The sequence below is a fragment of the Hippocampus zosterae genome, chromosome 2 (genome assembly GCF_025434085.1).
Source record: "Hippocampus zosterae strain Florida chromosome 2, ASM2543408v3, whole genome shotgun sequence".
Classification (NCBI taxonomy): domain Eukaryota; kingdom Metazoa; phylum Chordata; class Actinopteri; order Syngnathiformes; family Syngnathidae; genus Hippocampus; species Hippocampus zosterae.
Window position 1 is genome coordinate 39,153,502 of NC_067452.1, and position 18,930 is coordinate 39,172,431.

At 46.2% G+C, this 18,930-nt stretch overlaps 1 protein-coding gene across 15 annotated transcripts in view; it reads left to right on the top strand.

Moving 5' to 3' along the window:
• The window catches only part of dmd (dystrophin), a 173,131-nt gene that overhangs the window by 87,014 nt on the left and 67,187 nt on the right, over positions 1-18,930 (top strand). For all 15 annotated transcript variants that reach the window (XM_052059060.1, XM_052059062.1, XM_052059065.1 and 12 more), the window contains 13 exons: positions 876-976; positions 1,100-1,211; positions 2,962-3,075; positions 3,156-3,311; positions 3,383-3,553; positions 6,388-6,570; positions 7,254-7,388; positions 9,620-9,769; positions 14,947-15,108; positions 15,959-16,069; positions 16,155-16,328; positions 16,409-16,564; positions 17,523-17,693. In XM_052059060.1, the coding sequence (XP_051915020.1) occupies positions 876-976; positions 1,100-1,211; positions 2,962-3,075; positions 3,156-3,311; positions 3,383-3,553; positions 6,388-6,570; positions 7,254-7,388; positions 9,620-9,769; positions 14,947-15,108; positions 15,959-16,069; positions 16,155-16,328; positions 16,409-16,564; positions 17,523-17,693 (1,896 nt within the window). The remainder of the gene's footprint in view (positions 1-875; positions 977-1,099; positions 1,212-2,961; positions 3,076-3,155; positions 3,312-3,382; positions 3,554-6,387; positions 6,571-7,253; positions 7,389-9,619; positions 9,770-14,946; positions 15,109-15,958; positions 16,070-16,154; positions 16,329-16,408; positions 16,565-17,522; positions 17,694-18,930) is intronic.

Here is an 18,930-nt window from a genome sequence, read left to right on the forward strand (position 1 = left end):
AACATTTCCCAACCACATACGATGGAATACTGACTTCTCCCGAGCTCGAGTACAAGTAGCCGGGTCTCTGGAGTGCCCGCCCACCCGTCAAGTGTGAAATGAAACAACCGAGTCAATCTCGTATGCAGCAAAATCCACGCTTGGTTAGACAATATGCATAATACTCTATGTCTGCTTTAAGCGAAAATACGTGTGAAAATCGGTGTCGCCGACTGTCTGCTCAAGATGCGGCAAGCCGGCCGCCTCGCTTGTCTCGCTTTGTGTGTCTTGTCTGCAATGCTGTAATTACAAGAGACGGATGAGCAAACTCCCGGCGGAACAAAACAGTCCCTGGTAATGGTCACAATATCTGCTGTCTCCACTCCACTCTTCACGTCAACAAGATGTCAGAACTATCAAGAAAACGACATGAGCTTTATTTATACGTCGGATTGTGCGGCACTTTGCCACAATGTCGAAAAAGGGGAAAATGTGAAGTATATACGATGTGCTAACGGAGCATTTTGGTCGGGCATCTTTAAATCTTCAAAACTCACTTGTATTCTTTGGCGTTCGACTCAGCGTGACTTAAGATTTGTTCTTGATTTTACTGCTTGGTGCTTTCTACCGCCTTGATTACCGATTCGTCTTACTGTTTATTGTGTATGTTAAATCGCTCCGTGTACAGCACTTTGTATGCAGCGATGGCTGTTTGAAAGTGCTCGAGAAATACTCTTGACTTGACTTGACTTGACTCTCTGCATTCAAATTCTATCAAATTGTTTTTAGAAAAATGTCATTTTTACTCTGATGGACAGTCACCACTATTTGTAACAAGCACGACTTGATATGGTGTTGAGACAAAACGGTTTTCCTCCTCCATCTGGCTTCCCCAGGCACTGCAGGTGGCGCTCACTAGTCACCAGGGGCAAGTGGACTACCTGACATCTGCTGTGGAGCAGGTCTTCCAGAAAGCTCCGCCCGAAATCTGCCAGAAGTAAACGTTTCTCAGAGGAAATCTGCTTGGATTTCCAAATGCCTCTAAAACCAAATGGACTGCAAAAAACAGGATGTCAAATACAAATAAAATTTACCAATGTTTTTTTTTTTTTCCCCTCAGGTATCACGGTGAGATGGAAAACATCATGGCACGCTGGCGGCGACTCGGCACCATGTTGACAGATAACAGCAAGACAATCAAAGAGCTCATGGACAAACTCGTTCAGTTTGAGGTGAGAACGGAACACACATACCCAATCAGCGAAATTGTGTGTTTCAAGCAAGCAGTCAGGGCAAAAGCTTGACATCCATATACCGTATTTTCTGGACTATAAGTCGCTCCTTAGTATAAGTCGCAGAGGCCATAAGATGCATAATAAAGAAGAAAAAAAACCTACATAAGTCGCACTGGAGTGTAAGTCGCATTTTGGGGGGAAATTTATGTGACGAAATTCAATCCCAAGAACAGACATGTCGTCATGAAAGGCAAATAAAAATAAAAAGAGAGAACAACAGGCTTAATAAGTATGTTACAAGCTAACGTTACGCATGTGATGCATATACAACCTGGTCTGTCCACGTAACATATTGAGACTTATTCAGATAACTATTAATAATAATAATACATTTTATTTATAAGCGCCTTTCAAGACACCCGAGGACACTTTACAATAACAAAAAACACAAAACAATACGGGTTGAGCAAGCAGCGGCAGCCAAAACGCGGCAGCGTTCACTCAACCCGAAAACTTTATTGCATAAAGAACATGCTAACAAGTTTACCAAACCATCAGTGTCTCTCCAAATCACAAAATCCAATGAAATCTTCATCCTCGGTGTCTGTTTGAAACAAGTCTGCCAACTCTGGAGGTAGAAGATGCGGCGCTTCCAATTCTACATCGCTTACGTCACTCATTGTCAATGTATCAACACGCGCCTAGAACGCCCTCTTGTGGTTTGGTGTGAAAATAACATGTGAAATGATTTAATAATTTCACACATACAGTCGCACCACAGTATAAGCCGCACCCCTGGCCAAACTATGAAAAAAAAACTGTGATTAATAATCCGAAAAATACGGTATGTGCTCAAAGTTAACTCGTAAAATTGTACGTCACTCCAGGAGGGACAGTACAATACAATACAATACATGCTGATTTATATAGCGCTTTCACAACAGCGGCAGCTGTAACAAAGCGCTTTACAAAACAGTTAACATAAAGTAAAATAATAAACACAACACATAACATAAAACACGGACAGTCGTGCAGTCCGAACCACTTTTCCGTCCCACGCTTTGTTGTTTGAAGCAGTTTGAGATGAAAGAGGAGAGAATCAAAGTGTCCTTTAACCAGTGGATCAGAGACGTCATGCTCAAAATGTGCACACGTCGGCTACAAGCTAAGTTTCAAAGTCAACAAGAAGCTGTAGCATCCATTGACGAAAAAAGATTAGTTCACTTCTCCTGTCCCACGTAATCCGCTTCAAACTCCAAGCCGCGACTCCCAGTTAAATTTATCGAACAGCTTAGCGTCTTCATTTAAATTGCCAAGCTGAGAGGAGCCATGGTTCACTTCTCCTGTCCCAAGGAAATCCACTTCAATTCCAAGCGGCGACTCACGGTTCCAAATAGAATTTGGTGATGTCACTCGCTGTACCCGTCGCAGGCGGTTGTCATGTTGTGCACACTTTTTGCCTCGCTAGTAACGTGTAGTTGTTTTGCTAGCGCGCTCCGATTGTTTGAGTCCAGCGCAAATTTGTCTGACTGTCGTCAACGACAGTCATGGCGAAAAAAAATGCTATGCTAGTGCGATATAGTCATTCTACTTGTGCGATGGTCTTACTAGTGAAAACAAAGATCTTACTATTACCTCTGCTGATGTTGCGCTAACGTTTCAATCGCTTGCCAAGCCGCTATCTCACGAGTTGATTAAGGCCGCTTGGCTTTTTCCGCCGTCACATAACCGAGCCCGTTTCCTTCAGAATGATGTGAAGACGTTAAAGAAGTGGATGGCGGATGTGGATGTCTTCCTGAATGAGGAATGGCCCGCTCTCGGAGACTCGGAAGCACTGGAGAAACAGCTGGAACAATGCACGGTGAGCAGCGGCATTGCCGCCGCCCTTCGTGAATGATTCCGCTTACACGCTGAGCAAAATTGTCACGACTGCTCGGCCAGGCCTTGGTGAACGACATCCACACCATCCAGCCAAGCGTCAATGGAATCAACGAAGTGGGCCTGCAGTTGAAGAAGGAGGCGGAGCCCCCTTTTGCCATTCACATTCAGAAGGAGCTGGATGACCTGAATGCCCAATGGGAGAACGTTTGCAAACAGGTGCGTGTACATCTTCCGCGCTTCCAACTCGCCGCTTTCGTTGGTCTTCATGCGATTTTCCCGTTAAAAAGGCTTATGCAAAGAAGTCGGCTCTGAAAGGTGGCCTGGATAAGACCATGGCCCTCAGGAAGGAGATGCAGGAGATGCAGGAGTGGATCAACCAGGCTGAGGAAGACTACCTGGAGAGAGACTTCACTTACAAAACACCCGAAGAACTTCGCAAAGCTGTGGAAGAGCTCAAAGTATGTGGGACCTTTTGTGTAATACTATGAAGTCAAACCCGTCGAACGCAATCTTGTTTTCTGATTGGGAATATCCAGTGGACCACTGCGTGGTGGTCGACTGGCTAGTGCGTCAGCCTCACCGTGCAGATGCGCAGGGTTCAATTCCGGCTTTCCTGAGTGGAGTTTGCATGTTCTCCCCGTGCCTGCGTGGGTTTTCTCCGGGTATTCCGGTTTCCTCCCACATTCCAAAAACATGCATGGCAGCTGAATAGAACACGCTAAATTGTCCCTAAGTTTGACTGTGAGTGTGCCCTGGCCTGCGTGGGTTTTCTACGGGTATTCCGGTTTCCTCCCACATTCCAAAAACATGCATGGCAGCTGAATAGAACACGCTAAATTGTCCCGAAGTTTGACTGTGAGTGTGCCCTGCGATTGGCTGGCAACCGGTTGAGGGTGACCCCGCCTACTGCCCGAAGACAACTGGGATAGGCTCCAGCACCCCCCGCAACCCTTGTGAGGATAAGTGGATCAGAAAATGGATGGATGTGGACCCCTGCATATTCGTGTTTGGGCAGTTGCAAATTCGACTTATTCGGAAAGAATATTCACGATTTTCTATACCGTGGTTAAAAAAAAAAATTTAAATCAAGAAAATACTGTCGGTCCACAGTTGGAGTTTTTGAGAAGTTGCAATGGTGAAAATCTGCTGCATAAAGTCTCTCGTGTTTATCGATGATGTCATGCAGTTGAGCGAATGCTATACCCATTAGCGTTGATAATTCGTAGTGAGAACAACACTGAGCTCCCTTGATAGATAAAATGCTCCGCCCTTTACCATCACCACTTCATTGTGCGTTGAGCAGTATTTTATTTATTTTTCTCCCCACCGCCTGAAAGTCTTCTGTATACCCTCGGCTCATCTTGTTGTCGAGAAACCGGACGTTGGCTAGCAACAGGCTCATTAGCTGCATTGTGTCGCCTTTAGCTTAGCGTGTAAGAAAGACGCCTCTCTTGCCACGTATCTGCCGCTTGGTTACATTGTCCAGCGGTTATTCGCAGGCTCAAATTATTTAGAGAGAACCCGCAGAAGAACAGACAGAACAATGAATGTAACATTTCAGAAAACCGAGAGGACTGAAACGTATGGGGGGGTTCTAAAATGGCCTACATTTCATGACGTCACCGGCTGATAATTCTCAGGCATTGCAGCAATAATAAAAAAGGTTTTGATTCTGTAATCTTCACAATTTACATATTTTGCACCATAGAGACCCATTATAATTCAGATTTTTGAATGCATCGTAAACCTAACGTGTAAACATGCATTTCATGCGATTTTTGTGTCAATCGCTTTGTTTTCGCTTGGACAGACGTATGCATGCCACATTGTTGGGTTGAGGTCATTCCAATTGTGCAACTTTTAGGTGGCGCCAGAGAATCGCAAATGAGTTTGCCTTTTTGCAGGAGGCTTCAAACCAACGCATTTTTCATGATCACGTCCGGTCGGGATTGTTAGTAGGGCTTGGTTGGGACCTCCAGACACAATTTTTTCCTTTTGAAAAAAATAAAGAATAAAAAATCCCAAAGAACTAAAAAAACTATATATGTGCAAATAGCACAGATGTCTCTGAGCATTTTGAGTATTTGAAAAAAAAAAAGAATGTTTGTATAACACAAAATACATCATTACAAAAATTGTAAGATGCGTAACTTAGGTTTTTTTTCATTTGAAGGACCCAAGGGTTAAGCCCGAGGAAAGATTCAAACCTCACACCTTCCTTCTAAACTACAGCCGAAGCTAACCATTAATCCACCATGCTGCCTTCTTCATGATCAATTGATATCGGCGTTCTAAAAAGCCGAAAGGTCGCCTAACGGCATCTCAAAGCTTCGTGCCTCCGTCTCTTACACCCTTCAGCGCATCCATTTTCCAGCCGCATTGTTTTACTGAGCATACAGTACATCATGTGGTGTACTTGTAATGTCGATTTTTGGCAGTGTTAGAGCTGCGCCGCTTCCCGTAAGGCAGGCATGTCCAAAGTCCGGCCCGCGGGCCAAATCCGGCCCGCGGTCGAATTTCATCCGGCCCTCGGCCCCCGTCATAAAATCAGTGCCGCCTGGCCCGCAGGTTGGGCGCAATGGAACACGTGTTGCACTGACTGAGGTCTCGTAGACTGGTGAGTGATGTTTCATAGAGTACTGCTTCCCTCTAGTGGCTAAATGAGTAATAGCATTCACTAAATGAGTAATAGCATTTAGACACTAGAGGGCATCACTCACGAGTTAACAAGACATCACTCCGTGTTTATATTGACTGATATGTCATATTTCAAATTCCTGTTTCAAATGAACCAAAAGAAATTCTTAAGATTATTGAAATTAAAATAAAAATGGAAATGTGAAACAGACTGGCTTACTAAAATTTGTTGAACAATATTGTTGTTCAATGTAAAGAATGTCAGCCAAGGTCGGCCCCCCGACATTTTACCACATAAAATCTGGCCCCCTTGGCAAAAAGTTTGGACACCCCTGCCGTAAGGCTTCCCGTTCAGCTCCCTTGAAGAAGATTCGCTGGAAAGAGTTGAAAGTGAAAATTTGATTTTTTATTTTTTTTTAAATCTGGCGACTTCTCGTTCCTTCTCTTCTTTCTCCGTCTCTGATCAGAGTTTTTCTCCTTTCGGCATGTGCGTGTGGGCGATACCGCTTCAGTCCCCGCAGCGCACGAGGCTTTGTCAATTGTGATGTGTTTTGATGATGTCGCTCTTCAGCTGACGCCGTCGCATCTTTTGTTCCTCTCCTCCACCGTATACATCTGCATCCTTTGACCCAAACCGCATTGTCTTCTCCGCCAGCGAGCCCAGGAGGAAGTCCACTCCAAGGAGCTCAAGGTTAAACTCTTGACTGACAGCGTGAATAGTTTCATCGCCAAGGCCCCGCCCACTGCTCATGACGCTCTACGTTCGGAGCTCGATGTACTGAAGGTCAACTACCAGCGCCTGTGTAGCCGCCTGGATGGAAAGTGCAAAACTCTGGAGGTCATTTTTTTTTCTTTTTTCTTCTTCTTGTAACTCTTTAAAGCAAAAAGTGAGAACAGATATGGCTGTTTGTCAACCACAAGTGCTGCCTGAAAAAAAAAAAATACTCTCCAGTAGGCCTAAATGCTCATCACAAACAAAAAAGTACATTTGCTACCAAAAAAAAAAAAAAAAACCAGCATTTTTGAAGTGGGGCGGCCCGGTAGTCCAGTGGTTAGCACGTCGGCTTCACAGTACAGAGGTACCGGGTTCGATTCCAGCTCCGGCCTCCCTGTGTGGAGTTTGCATGTTCTCCCCGGGCCTGCGTGGGTTTTCTCCGGGTACTCCGGTTTCCTCCCTTATTCCAAAAATATGCATGGCAGGCTGATGGGACACTCTAAATTGTCCCTGGGTGTGAGTGTGAGCGTGGATGGTTGTTCGTCTCTGTGTGCCCTGTGATTGGCTGGCGACCGATTCAGGGTGTCCCCCGCCTACTGCCCGAAGACAGCTGGGATAGGCTCCAGCACCCCCCGCAACCCTAGTGTGGATCAAGCGGCTCGGAAGATGAATGAATGAATGAATTTTTGAAGTGGAGATTACAAAAAAGACGCTTTGATTGCATCCCCATCTGCATCTTTTTTTTTTTTTAATTTCCATCAGCGCATTAACAGCATCATTCTAACTTTGGCCCACGTGTGACGCAGGAGGTTTGGGCGTGTTGGTGCGAGTTGCTGTCCTATCTGAAGCAGGAGAACGCCTTCCTGGACCGGCTGGAGCGGAAACTCGATGAAATCGACAACCTCCAAGGTGGAGCAGAGGAGCTGCGGGAGGCGCTTGATGTGAGTGTGCAGAAAAAAAAAAAAAAAAAGACACACAAAAAAAAAACAGCCTCCTTTACGTGGTGCACTCCTTGTCTTGAGGTCACACCGTTTTTTATTTTGTGGGAGAAGAGTTTGGATTTTATTGTCTTCATTATGGGGAGCAAAGCAAAAAATAAATAAAATATACGTGGGGACAAAAAAAAAATTGGCTGTAGTTGGATCCCACAAGGCTTCTTGCCTTACCTCTGGCTCACAGGCAGCAAATTATCTCGTCCCGAATGAGGACAAAACAATCGCACTCCTCTTGTCTGCGCATGTATTGTCAAGGCTACGCATGACTTATTGAAGTGAACACTTTTTTTTTGCACTGCCGGTCTTAAAATAGCGGTGACTGCGATAGGGATTCGAGTGGCTTGTTAGCCTCTCTCCCACAGCGCCATGCACAGATTTTTATTTTTTTTTGTGAAATGGAGGACAGAAGCGCCTTAAGATAAGATAAGATAAGATAAGATAAGATATCCTTTATTTGTCCCACACTGGGGAAATTTACAGCCTCCAATATAAACACAAAATGGATAAATCGCGGGGCGGCCCGGTAGTCCAGTGGTTAGCACGTGGGCTTCACAGTGCAGAGGTACCGGGTTCGATTCCAGCTCCGGCCTCCCTGTGTGGAGTTTGCATGTCCTCCCCGGGCCTGCGTGGGTTTTCTCCGGGTGCTCCGGTTTCCTCCCACATTCCAAAAAACATGCGTGGCAGGCTGATTGGACGCTCTAAATTGTCCCTAGGTGTGAATGTGAGCGTGGATGGTTGTTCGTCTCTGTGTGCCCTATGATTGGCTGGCAACCAATTCAGGGTGTCCCCCGCCTACTGCCCGAAGACAGCTGGGATAGGCTCCAGCACCCCCCGCGACCCTAATGAGGATCAAGCGGCTCGGAAGATGAGAGATGAGTGGATAAATCGCAGTGCTATTTACAATTTTCTTAAAAGGACGAGGATGGACAGGGTCAGGGGGATGATTATTTTTTGAGTAAGGACAGAAGGACGATGACAGAAGGGTGCCCGACTGAGGTCGGAGGATGGACCGGCAAAATCGGGTCAAGTGGCCATCTCCGGCGATCCCAATGTGGCATACTGGCACAAAAAGGCTCTAAAATAGATTTTTCCAGAATTTTTCCAGACCTTGTATGTGTGCAAAGTCTCCCAGATTTAGACCCAGTGCATCAGAAACACTGCATCCCCACGGCGACAGCGTGTTATGAAATTAACTCCTTCAGTACCACACAATTCTAGACCAATTCTGAAAAGACGTTTAAAATCGTCATTGGGAGTGAATGAGTTAAATGCTTCACAAACTTTTTGTCTTAAACATATCTTTCGATGAAACGCTCAATGTTTGATGACGATCGGATAAATTCTGCGGGAGGACTTTATTGCTGGTCGATCTACGTCCCAACCCTCACCTATGGTCACGAGCTATGGGTCGTGACCGAAAGAACGAGATCCCGGATACAAGCGGCCGAAATGAGTTTTCTCCGCAGGGTGTCCGGGCTCTCCCTTAGAGATAAGGTGAGAAGCTCAGTCATCCGGGAGGGGCTCAGAGTCTAGCCGCTTCTCCTCCACATCGAGAGGAGCCAGATGAGGTGGCTTGGGCATCTGATTCGGATGCCTCCTGAGCGCCTCCCCGGTGAGGTGTTCCGGTCATGTCCCACCGGGAGGAGACCCCGAGGAAGACCCAGGACACGCTGGAGAGACTATGTCGCCTCGGGATCCCCCGGGGAGAGCTGGAAGAAGTAGCTAGGGAGAGGGAAGTCTGGGCTTCCCTGCTAAAGCTGTTGCCCCCGCGACCCGGCCCCGGATAAGCGGTAGATGATGGATGGATGGATGGATGGATGGATGGATGGACTTTATTGAAATCTGACCAACGGGAAAGACCACAAATGGCCCCAAATTCAAAAGTGAATCCAAATTAAAATCTCAATTGGAATTTCCTATCTCGCGTTGGCATTTCGACAAGGGCGCAGGTGGACCCAATAAAGTGCAACGCAAGTATGATCACATTCCAGTCGAATAATCGATGAACTTTTTGAATGCCTTCTACCTGACTAACGATAGACCTGATGTTCAAAATAGTCTCAAGTCTACCGCGACGTGAATGCTGACTAAATGGCTTCGCTTAACGAGAGATCATACACATATTTGCCCCTAATGGTGTGTCAATTGTGTGCATTTACGTCAATGCACTTTGACAGGGACTCGAGGTTCTCCTGCAACACCCCGAGGACAACAGAAACCAGATTCGGGAACTGGCCCAAACTCTGATGGACGGCGGTGTTTTGGACGAGCTCATTATGCAAAAACTGGATGCCTTCAACACACGATGGGACGCGCTCATGGCGAGGGTGAGACATAATAACCGTGGGCGTTGCAATCGCGTATTCATGACATGGTTCCTTAGGGGATGTCCAACTTGATAGGCCACATCGCAGTTCAAGGGCGGTTGCGCTCAATGGGGCTGGTTCGAATCTGTCAACACAAAATGTCTGTACTGTTGTGCCTTGAGATACAAAATTAGTTTGCTTTGTGGCCACACTTGCAACTCAAAAGCACCTCAGATTATCGTTCCCCATGGAAATTAATGGAGATGCTGCTAATCTGCCAACCCCCCCTCCAAAAAAAAAAAACTCACCAAAAACGTTTGTACTTGTTCTTGAAAATTCATTCATTCATTCATTCATCTTCCTAACCGCTTGATCCTCACTTGGGTCGCGGGGGGTGCTGGAGCCTATCCCAGCTGTCTCCTGGCAGTAGGCGGGGGACACCCTGAATCGGCCAATCGCAGGGCACACAGAGACGAACAACCATCCATGCTCACACTCACACCTAAATTGTTCAATCAGCCTGCCATGCATGTTTTTGGAATGTGGAAGGAAACCGGAGCACCCGGAGAAAACCCACGCAGACCCGGGGAGAACATGCAAACTCCACACAGGGAGGCCGGAGCTGGAATCGAACCCGGTACCTCTGCACTGTGAAGCCCACGTGCTAACCACTGGACTACCGGGACGCCCTATGTTTTTATTCATTCATTCATTCATCTTCCGAGCCGCTTGATCCTCACTAGGGTCGCGGGGGGTGCTGGAGCCTATTCCAGCCGTCTTCGGGCAGTAGGCGGGGGACACCCTGAATCGGTTGCCAGCCAATCACAGGGCACACAGAAACGAACAACCATGCGCACTCACACTCACACCTAGGGACAATTTAGAGTGTTCAATCAGCCTGCCACGCATGTTTTTTGGAATGTGGGAGGAAACCGGAGCACCCGGAGAAAACCCACGCAGGCCCGGGGAGAACATGCAAACTCCACACAGGGAGGCCGGAGCTGGAATCGAACCCGGTACCTCTGCACTGCGAAGCCGACGTGCTAACCACTGGACTACCGGGCCGCCTGTTCTTAAAAATAATTGTTGTAATTAACTTGGGCTAAGAAGAAAAGTTGTCGAGTCAGATGAATCGACTCCAAAGAAACATCACAGGCTCCATGTTACGCAATCCCCATTTTACAGCCATGAAACATCTTAAAGCTTCTTTAACAAAAGAATAAATGTAAAGAAATCTCAAAGCCGCTGCTGGATGTGAGGGCATTTGAGTTCATCGCCATCATGCAGCACTCTCGCCGCAATCTCAAAGTCACATTGGATGCCGTAAGGCAACAAAAACGCACGAAAAGCACTCATCTTAACGTGTAAACACAAATGTTTTTCCGTGACATTTAATGGCAAGCATTTTTCTCTAGAGCAAAGTGCAACTTCAGTCGTGTCTACTTTTCAGGAAAATTAGGATGTGGAACGGTCGCCGTTTGGTCAGAACGATGATGCTATAAAAACCAACTAATAGCATTTGCGATTGCTTTGCCCCCCTCTGAAGAGCCCGGGGGGGGGGGGGGGGGGTGTACTGTGCCAGTATACAAATGGCTAGTCATGTGGCATCTGCTTACATTGTCCCGTCGCTCACTTTCTCTTTTTTTTCTTCTTTGGTCTTTTTTTTTTGCCACAGGCGGCGTTGCTTCGTCACCGGGTTGCAGATTAGTCATTCATACTTTTCAATACACACACACATATTTGCCCGAAGACACTCAGACCCCCCACCCCCCCACACAATAGCACCGGATTAATGTTCTCCATGCAGCCTGATAAGCTTCCCTTTGTTTGTTAACCCGTTTGAGACTGTTTGTGTGTGTGTGTGTGTGTGTGTGCGCCCGTGCAGCTTTTGTCACATTCTTGTATTTCTCACACTGAATGTGTGTATTGTCTAGGGAGTGCGTGTGTCAACATCCTCATTTGAAACGAGAGCCGGCAGCTCCGAGTCGCTTTCGTCTCTCGGCAATGAATGCGGCCCCTCTCGTTTAATTAGGAGTGAAATATTTCAATGTTGAGTCTTGAAATGACAACAAGGTTATCTGTGAATATGGCGTGTTATTCACTCGGCTTAGACGAGCCATATTTTGGTGGTTAGAGTCCTTTAAAACCGAAGTAAGTAATAATTGTGGTCTTTGCTTTGACTGTTTCATGTGAAAATGGAACGCATCGTCTTTTCGGGACTATAAATCACAGTTGATTTTCGAATTTTGCTGATCCTGCGACTTCAGGTGTGACTTGTATTTTTTTTAAATTAGAGCTTGGACTGGGCCCCCAAATCCATGTTGACAGCAGCTAGCAAGTTCGGGTTGGATTCAAAAGGTCCGCTTTTCCTTTTTAGTTTAAAATGGCTTACCTTAACCCTTGGGTCCTTCAAATGAAAAAAAAAACCCTAAGTTACGCATTTTACAATTTTTGTAATGATGTATTTTGTGTTATACAAACATTCTTTTTTTTTTTTCAAACACTCAAAATGTTCAGAGGCATCTGTGCTATCCACACATATATAGTTTTTATTAGTTCTTTGGGATTTTTTATTCTTTATTTTTTGCAAAAGGGAAAAAGCAACTGTGTCTGGAGGTCCCAACCAAGCCCTACTAACAATCCCGACCGGACATGTTCATGTAAAATGCATTGGTTTGAAGCCTCCTGCAAAAAGGCAAACTCATTTGCAATCCTCTGGCGCCACCTAAAAGTTGCACAATTGGAATGACCTCAACCCAAAATATGCAAAATATGTAAATTGTGAAGATTACGGAATCAAAACCTTTTTTATTATTGCTGCAATGCCTGAGAATTATCAGCCGGTGACATCATGAAATTTAGGCCATTTTAGAACCCCCCCATACGTTTCAGCTCTCTCGTGTTTTTACCGAATGCCTTTGCCTTTGATTCAAAGACATAATTTTACATTTATCGCAAGCGGTGGACTACAAGGGTTAAAGAGAATCTCGCGTCACCAGGGATGTATTTGGATTGAAATTTGGCCCGGCAATATTCATCCACCAAAGGGAACACGGACGGCATGCGCTGAAATGTATTTATACAATTCGTACGCCGGCAGCCAATGAGCGGCGAAACATGTTTGTTGATGTGCGGTGTGTTTCGGTAGGGGGGGGGGGGGTAGTGGGTGGCCCGCCCTTGAAGTGTGCAATGCGCTACACTAGTATTGCAGTAACATGAAAAAAAAATGGATGTGACGCGTAAATACACAATCTTTCGAAAGGGTGCCATTACGATGCGGAGAGTCATCAGAAAAAAACAATTTAACCACAAGTGCGCTCATTCGAATATAATGACAGTTGCCAAGTCCAATGAAAAGCCAACACATGATATCAATCTTTTTTTTTTTCACCTTTCTGAAACAAACTAGAAGCACCGCAAATGGCAAATAACATCTCCTGCCGAGGTCCAGAATAAAGGCTGACGCAGTCGGATAAGTACATAATCCCATTATAACGAGGTCGTACATTTAAAACCCATGCAGAGATAATTCAAACCTTGCATACTCTTATATGACCCCCCCCCTAACCCTACCCTATATGTTGTTCACATTCCAAATCGAAAAAGTGCTTAATCGCCCCCGTGCGGCAAAATACACAACGCGCGGGAGCCAAAACGAAGTAGCGCCCTGCCACAGGGGGACAAATAAAGAATATCTTATCTTATCTTATCTTATTGTTATCATCAGCGGCTGTGTCAATCTTTCATATCTCCCAAGTTGTCCTTTCCCTTTATTAGAAACTAAAACTGCTCAAATACGTGCGCGCGGGTGTATATATGCGAGGAGGGATGTGGAGGCCGAAGGCTATACTTAGTCATGATCCTCCCGTTTGGGATTAGAGTCCATCCAGCACACATATGACTTGGAAACGGGTCGATGATGTAAATGGTCCGACTCTGGTAATCCCCAAAGCGAAGGCTCGGTCGGGAAGGTGAAGCAGATTCTCGGGGATCCGCGTTGAGACGCCTGCATGAGGGAGAGAGAGATGCCTCGGAGTCCATGCGGCAGGAGGGCGCACGGCGGGCGCGGAAGCATGCTGGCGGTGGTGGGTGTTTGCTTTAGTCGTGTGGGTGTTTGGGTGTGGGTGTGGGTGTGCCTTTGTGTCTTTTGCGCCTTCAGAAGACACAACGTCGCACTGGATTGTAATAAAGAGGAAGAGCATGTTTGTTGTTATCATTGAGCGCATTCTGCGTTACAACTGTGGGAGGAGTCTAGTGAGTGAAATTGGCACCCGTGTCAATGTTGCGGGCTGCTGGTACGCCCCTTTAAAAAAAAAAAGGGTTGCAATATATGGCTTTGAGGGGGAAGATGTCGGTGTATATCGGAAAATAAAATTTGTTCTGGGCGGCCCGGTAGTCCAGTGGTTAGCACGTCGGCTTCACAGTGCAAGAGGAACCGGGTTCGATTCCAGCTCCGGCCTCCCTGTGTGGAGTTTGCATGTTCTCCCCAGGCCTGGGTGGGTTTTCTCCGGGTGCTCCGGTTTCCTCCCACATTCCAAAAACATGCGTGGCAGGCTGATTGAACACTCAAAATTGTCCTGCGGTGTGAGTGTGAGCGCAGATGATTGTTCGTCTCTGCGAGTGGCTGGCAACCGGTTCATGGTGTCCCCCGCCTACTGCCCGAAGACAGCTGGGATAGGCTCCAGCACCCCCCGCGACCCTCGTGAGGATCAAGCGGCTCGGAAGATGAATGAATGAATGAATAATTTGATACTTGATGGTCAGGGAGGGCTGCCCGGTTGTCCAGTGGTTAGCACGTCGGCTTCACAGTGCAGAGGTACCGGGTTCGATTCCAGCTCCGGCCTCCCTGTGTGGAGTTTGCATGTTCTCCCCGGGCCTGCGTGGGTTTTCTCCGGGTGCTCCGGTTTCCTCCCACATTCCAAAAACATGCGTGGCAGGCTGATTGGACGCTCTAAATTGTCCCTAGGTGTGAGTGTGAGCGTGGATGGTTGTTCGTTTCTGTGTGCCCTGCGATTGGCTGGCAACCGATTCAGGGTGTCCCCCGCCTACTGCCCGGAGACAGCTGGGATAGGCTCCAGCACCCCCCCGTGCGATCCTAGTGAGGATCAAGCGGTTAGGAAGATGAATGAATGAATGAAAAATGTGTTCTTTAAAAAAAAAAATTATTTCATGGGGCAATCAAACTTGTTTTTATTCAGGCGTCTCTCAGGCAGAAGGAACTGGCCCAAAGTCTCCAGTGGGCCCAGGAGAATGACAAAACGCTCACATCCATGCAGGAGTCGCTGACCAACACTGACCGCCACCTGCGGGCATACTTGGCCGACAACATCGATGCTCACCAGATCCCGCAGGAGGCTCAGGTACCGTCGCCATGGCGTTGCCGTTGCCATCGATTTCGGGCCCTGAGAATGCAGTGACCCGGATGAGGGAGAATTTTCACTCGTGGTTCCACATGGCCTTTACTTTAGCATAAGGACTGAACAATAAACTGTAGATGTTTACTATACAATACATGCTGATTTATATAGTTTATGTGAAATAAGTCTGATGCTGTTTATGGCAATACATAAACATAACTGAATAAAAATAATAATAATAATAATAATTAAATGACGTGAAAGACAATTGTAAATAGCACTGCGATTTATCCATTTTGTGTTTATATTGCACTTAATTGAACGGTGTTGTTTTTTTTCTTTCTTCTTTCTACCTACATTCTTGTAACTGGAGGCTGCAAATTTCCCCAGTGTGGGACAAATAAAGGATATCTTATCTTATAATAATTCATTGCTTCTCTTCGTTTAAAAAATAAAAAGAAAACATGAGAGAATTATGAAAAAGAATGACGCGTTAAATCGTAGTTGCAATGTTGAGTGGGGGATTGTGGGGACAATCAGAATTAGATTATTTTTCATAATTTTAGCAATAGTCTTATTGTTGAAGAAATATTTGAAAAAACAAACAAAAACATCACCACCTTAACCAACGTAAAATGAAAAAAAAAGAAGAGTTCATCAAACATTCCATTTTATTTTGAAGGTGCCTGATGCCGAGTGTAACCTAAATTATTTGCGCTCGATACGCTAGCTCTTGTTACTCTCGACTCGCTTCTCGTGCTCCAAACGGGGAGCAACATCAATCGTGAAGAATCGTCTCCATTTTAAATCTTCCTGATGAGAACCTGTCACTTTGAATGACTTTCTAATGCAGAAGATCCAGTCAGACTTGAGTGGCCATGATGCATCCTTGGAGGAGATAAAGCGAAAGAATCAGGAAAAGGAACCGTCGCAGAGGATGACTGGCCAGATCCAGCTGACACAGGTCCGCCCCCTTTTTCAAACCAAACACATACACGCGCTCACGGCCAAGTACTTCACGTACCCCAACCGCTTCCGTCCAAAACTAGAAAATGCTGACCGACGTGTGGACCAAGTTCCGCCTCTTCCAGAAGCCGGCCAACTTTGAAGCTCGCCTGGCTGAGTGCGAACGCGTTCTAGCCGGGGTCAAAGGTCAGGTGGGTGTGCTGGACATTCGCAGCGTAGAGCAGGACGTGGTGCAGTCTCAGCTGGAGCAGTGCATGGTGCGTATCCCGAGCACGCGGTTTCGGATCCGTCGACGGGGCAAAATGACGACGGCGTCCCGCTCTCTTCGGTGTCTCAGAAGTTGTACAAGGTGCTGAGCGAGGTGAAAGGCGAGGTGGAGACGGTGATCAAAACGGGCAGGCAGATCGTGCAGAGGCAACAGACCGAGCATCCCAAAGAGCTGGATGGGCGGGTGACGGCGCTCAAACTGCTCTACAACCAGCTCGGAGCGCAGGTGTTAGCACACACACATGCATCACGCTAACTCGACCTGGCAGTTCCCTTGCAAGCTTCACGTGGAGACTGAGAGATGTTCCCATCCACGTGAAATGTTTTAAAACGTATAGGAAGTTCAAAAAAAAAAAAATTAACCATTTATTGTGACTGATCCGGCGGCCCGGTAGTCCAGTGGTTAGCACGTCGGCTTCACAGTGCAGAGGTACCGGGTTCGATTCCAGCTCCGGCCTCCCTAGTGGACCCTAGTGAGGATCAAGCGGCTCGGAAGATGAATGAATGAATGAATGAATGAATGTGACTGATCCTGTTGAGCATTTCATAGCCACCGCAGCGACAATCGCCGGAGACTTTCAATAACATCTGTAAGTGACCCTGTAAATTGCAGTAATATTATTGGGGGGGGGGGGGGGCGGAGGATAACTTATATATGAAATTTTTATTTAATCTGTGCTCATGTCTTAATGCACCGTTTGTATTCAAATGTCTGCTAACGACTAAGCTAAGCTAACGACCACTGTTAGCCTGCCAATGGTGTTTTGCATTGTGTGTTAGCACTAAGCTAGCGGATGTGGTACAGCTCATCTAAATTCGAAAACATTCCCTCCTCAAATATTTTGCCGAATGATGTTCATCAGGATAAAACAAAAATGGACGTGATAATATGGTGGCATAGGTAATGATCTTTTAACCGTAAATATTATTCAGTCTATGTTCTTTATTGTGGAAGCTAATCATCGGTAAGCGTCCCAAAAAGCCCCTGAAAAATCAAAACACAGGTAGTTTGGGGGGGCTTTAAAAAAATTTTTGTTTGTTTTTTGCTGATTAAGTCCTATTTTGTGAATAAATAATCCTGCTTTTATGCCTGATTGAAAACAATGCCAACGTTTTATATCATTTTGGTCCCCACAATCGAAATTGTCTTTCTTTTGTCTTCCTTTTTTTTTTTTTTTTTACAGATCACAGAGAGTAAATTGGAGCTAGAGAAGAGTCTGAAGCTGTCCCGGAAGCTTCGCAAGGAGCTCAATGGGCTGACAGAATGGCTTGCGGCCACTGATGCAGAACTGACAAGGCGTTCGGCTGTCGACGGTGTGCCCAGTGACCTGGAAGCCGAAGTGGCGTGGGCACAGGTACACTTGTTACAAAAACAAGATAAGCCTGCGTCCGCGCCGCAGGTCGTAATGCTCAATTTGGGTGTTGGCGCGAAATCCGCTTTGTGTGAGTGTGTGCGTGTGTGTGCAGGTGTGTGTGTGTGTGTGTGTAAGCGTTGATATTTCAACCTAAATGCGACCGCAGCCTGTGTGGTTGTATGAACCAAATGTGTCCCAAAAGTGAGCCACATACGCAGATGAAGAGACGACGTGACTCAAAATGTCGTGTTTACGGAAGGAAAGTGGTCCAGCGAGCCGGTTCTCATCTTTTTATTCAACAGAGGAGGAATTACGAAAGGAGGGAGGTGTAAATATTTTAGAAAACAAGGCCAGTCTTTTTTTGATCTCCAAAGACGCTTAATTAATGGCCCGCCCGTGTGGCTGAATGACGACCATCGCCATAAATGTCCACTTGATGATTCATGTTTCAAGTGGGGACCAAATTCAAGTCGAATCTAACGTCAATACTATTACTCAAAGCAACTTGGGGGACAATTCAGTCTCCAACCGAAGCACTCCCTCCCCCACGGAGCTCATTTTGGGTGATGTATAGGTCGGATATATGCAACCCACCCGTTCAGACTGAGGTCACATTGCATCAAATTATAATAGTGTGGAGTTTGCATGTTCTCCCCGGGCCTGCGTGGGTTTTCTCCGGGTGCTCCGGTTTCCTCCCACATTCCAAAAACATGCGTGGGAGGCTGATTGAACACTCTAAATTGTCCCTAGGTGTGAGTGTGAGTGCGAATGGTTGTTCGTTTCTGTGTGTGCCCTGCGATTGGCTGGCAACCGATTCAGGGTGTCCCCCGCCTACTGCCCGAAGACAGCTGGGATAGGCTCCAGCACCCCCCCGCGACCCTAGTGAGGATCAAGCGGCTCGGAAGATGAATGAATGAATGAATGAATAATATAATAATACATTTTATTTATAAGCGCCTTTCAAGACACCCAAGGACACTTTACAATAACAAAAAACACAAAACAATACGGAAATCGATGTATCCGATCTAGGAGCGCGTATGAAAGTAATTCAGGTCGGATTTGAAAAAGATTGCAATTTAGCCCGTTTCGATTGTCATAAAAGGATCACGTGGAGGCCGCTTCTGGGCAAAAAAAAAAAAAAAAACTGTTTAATCCATCATCTACTTTTCGCTCAAGGATTTTACCTTTTCAATTCCAGCTTTTGAGTTCCAACATGTCAGAACCGAAATGAAAC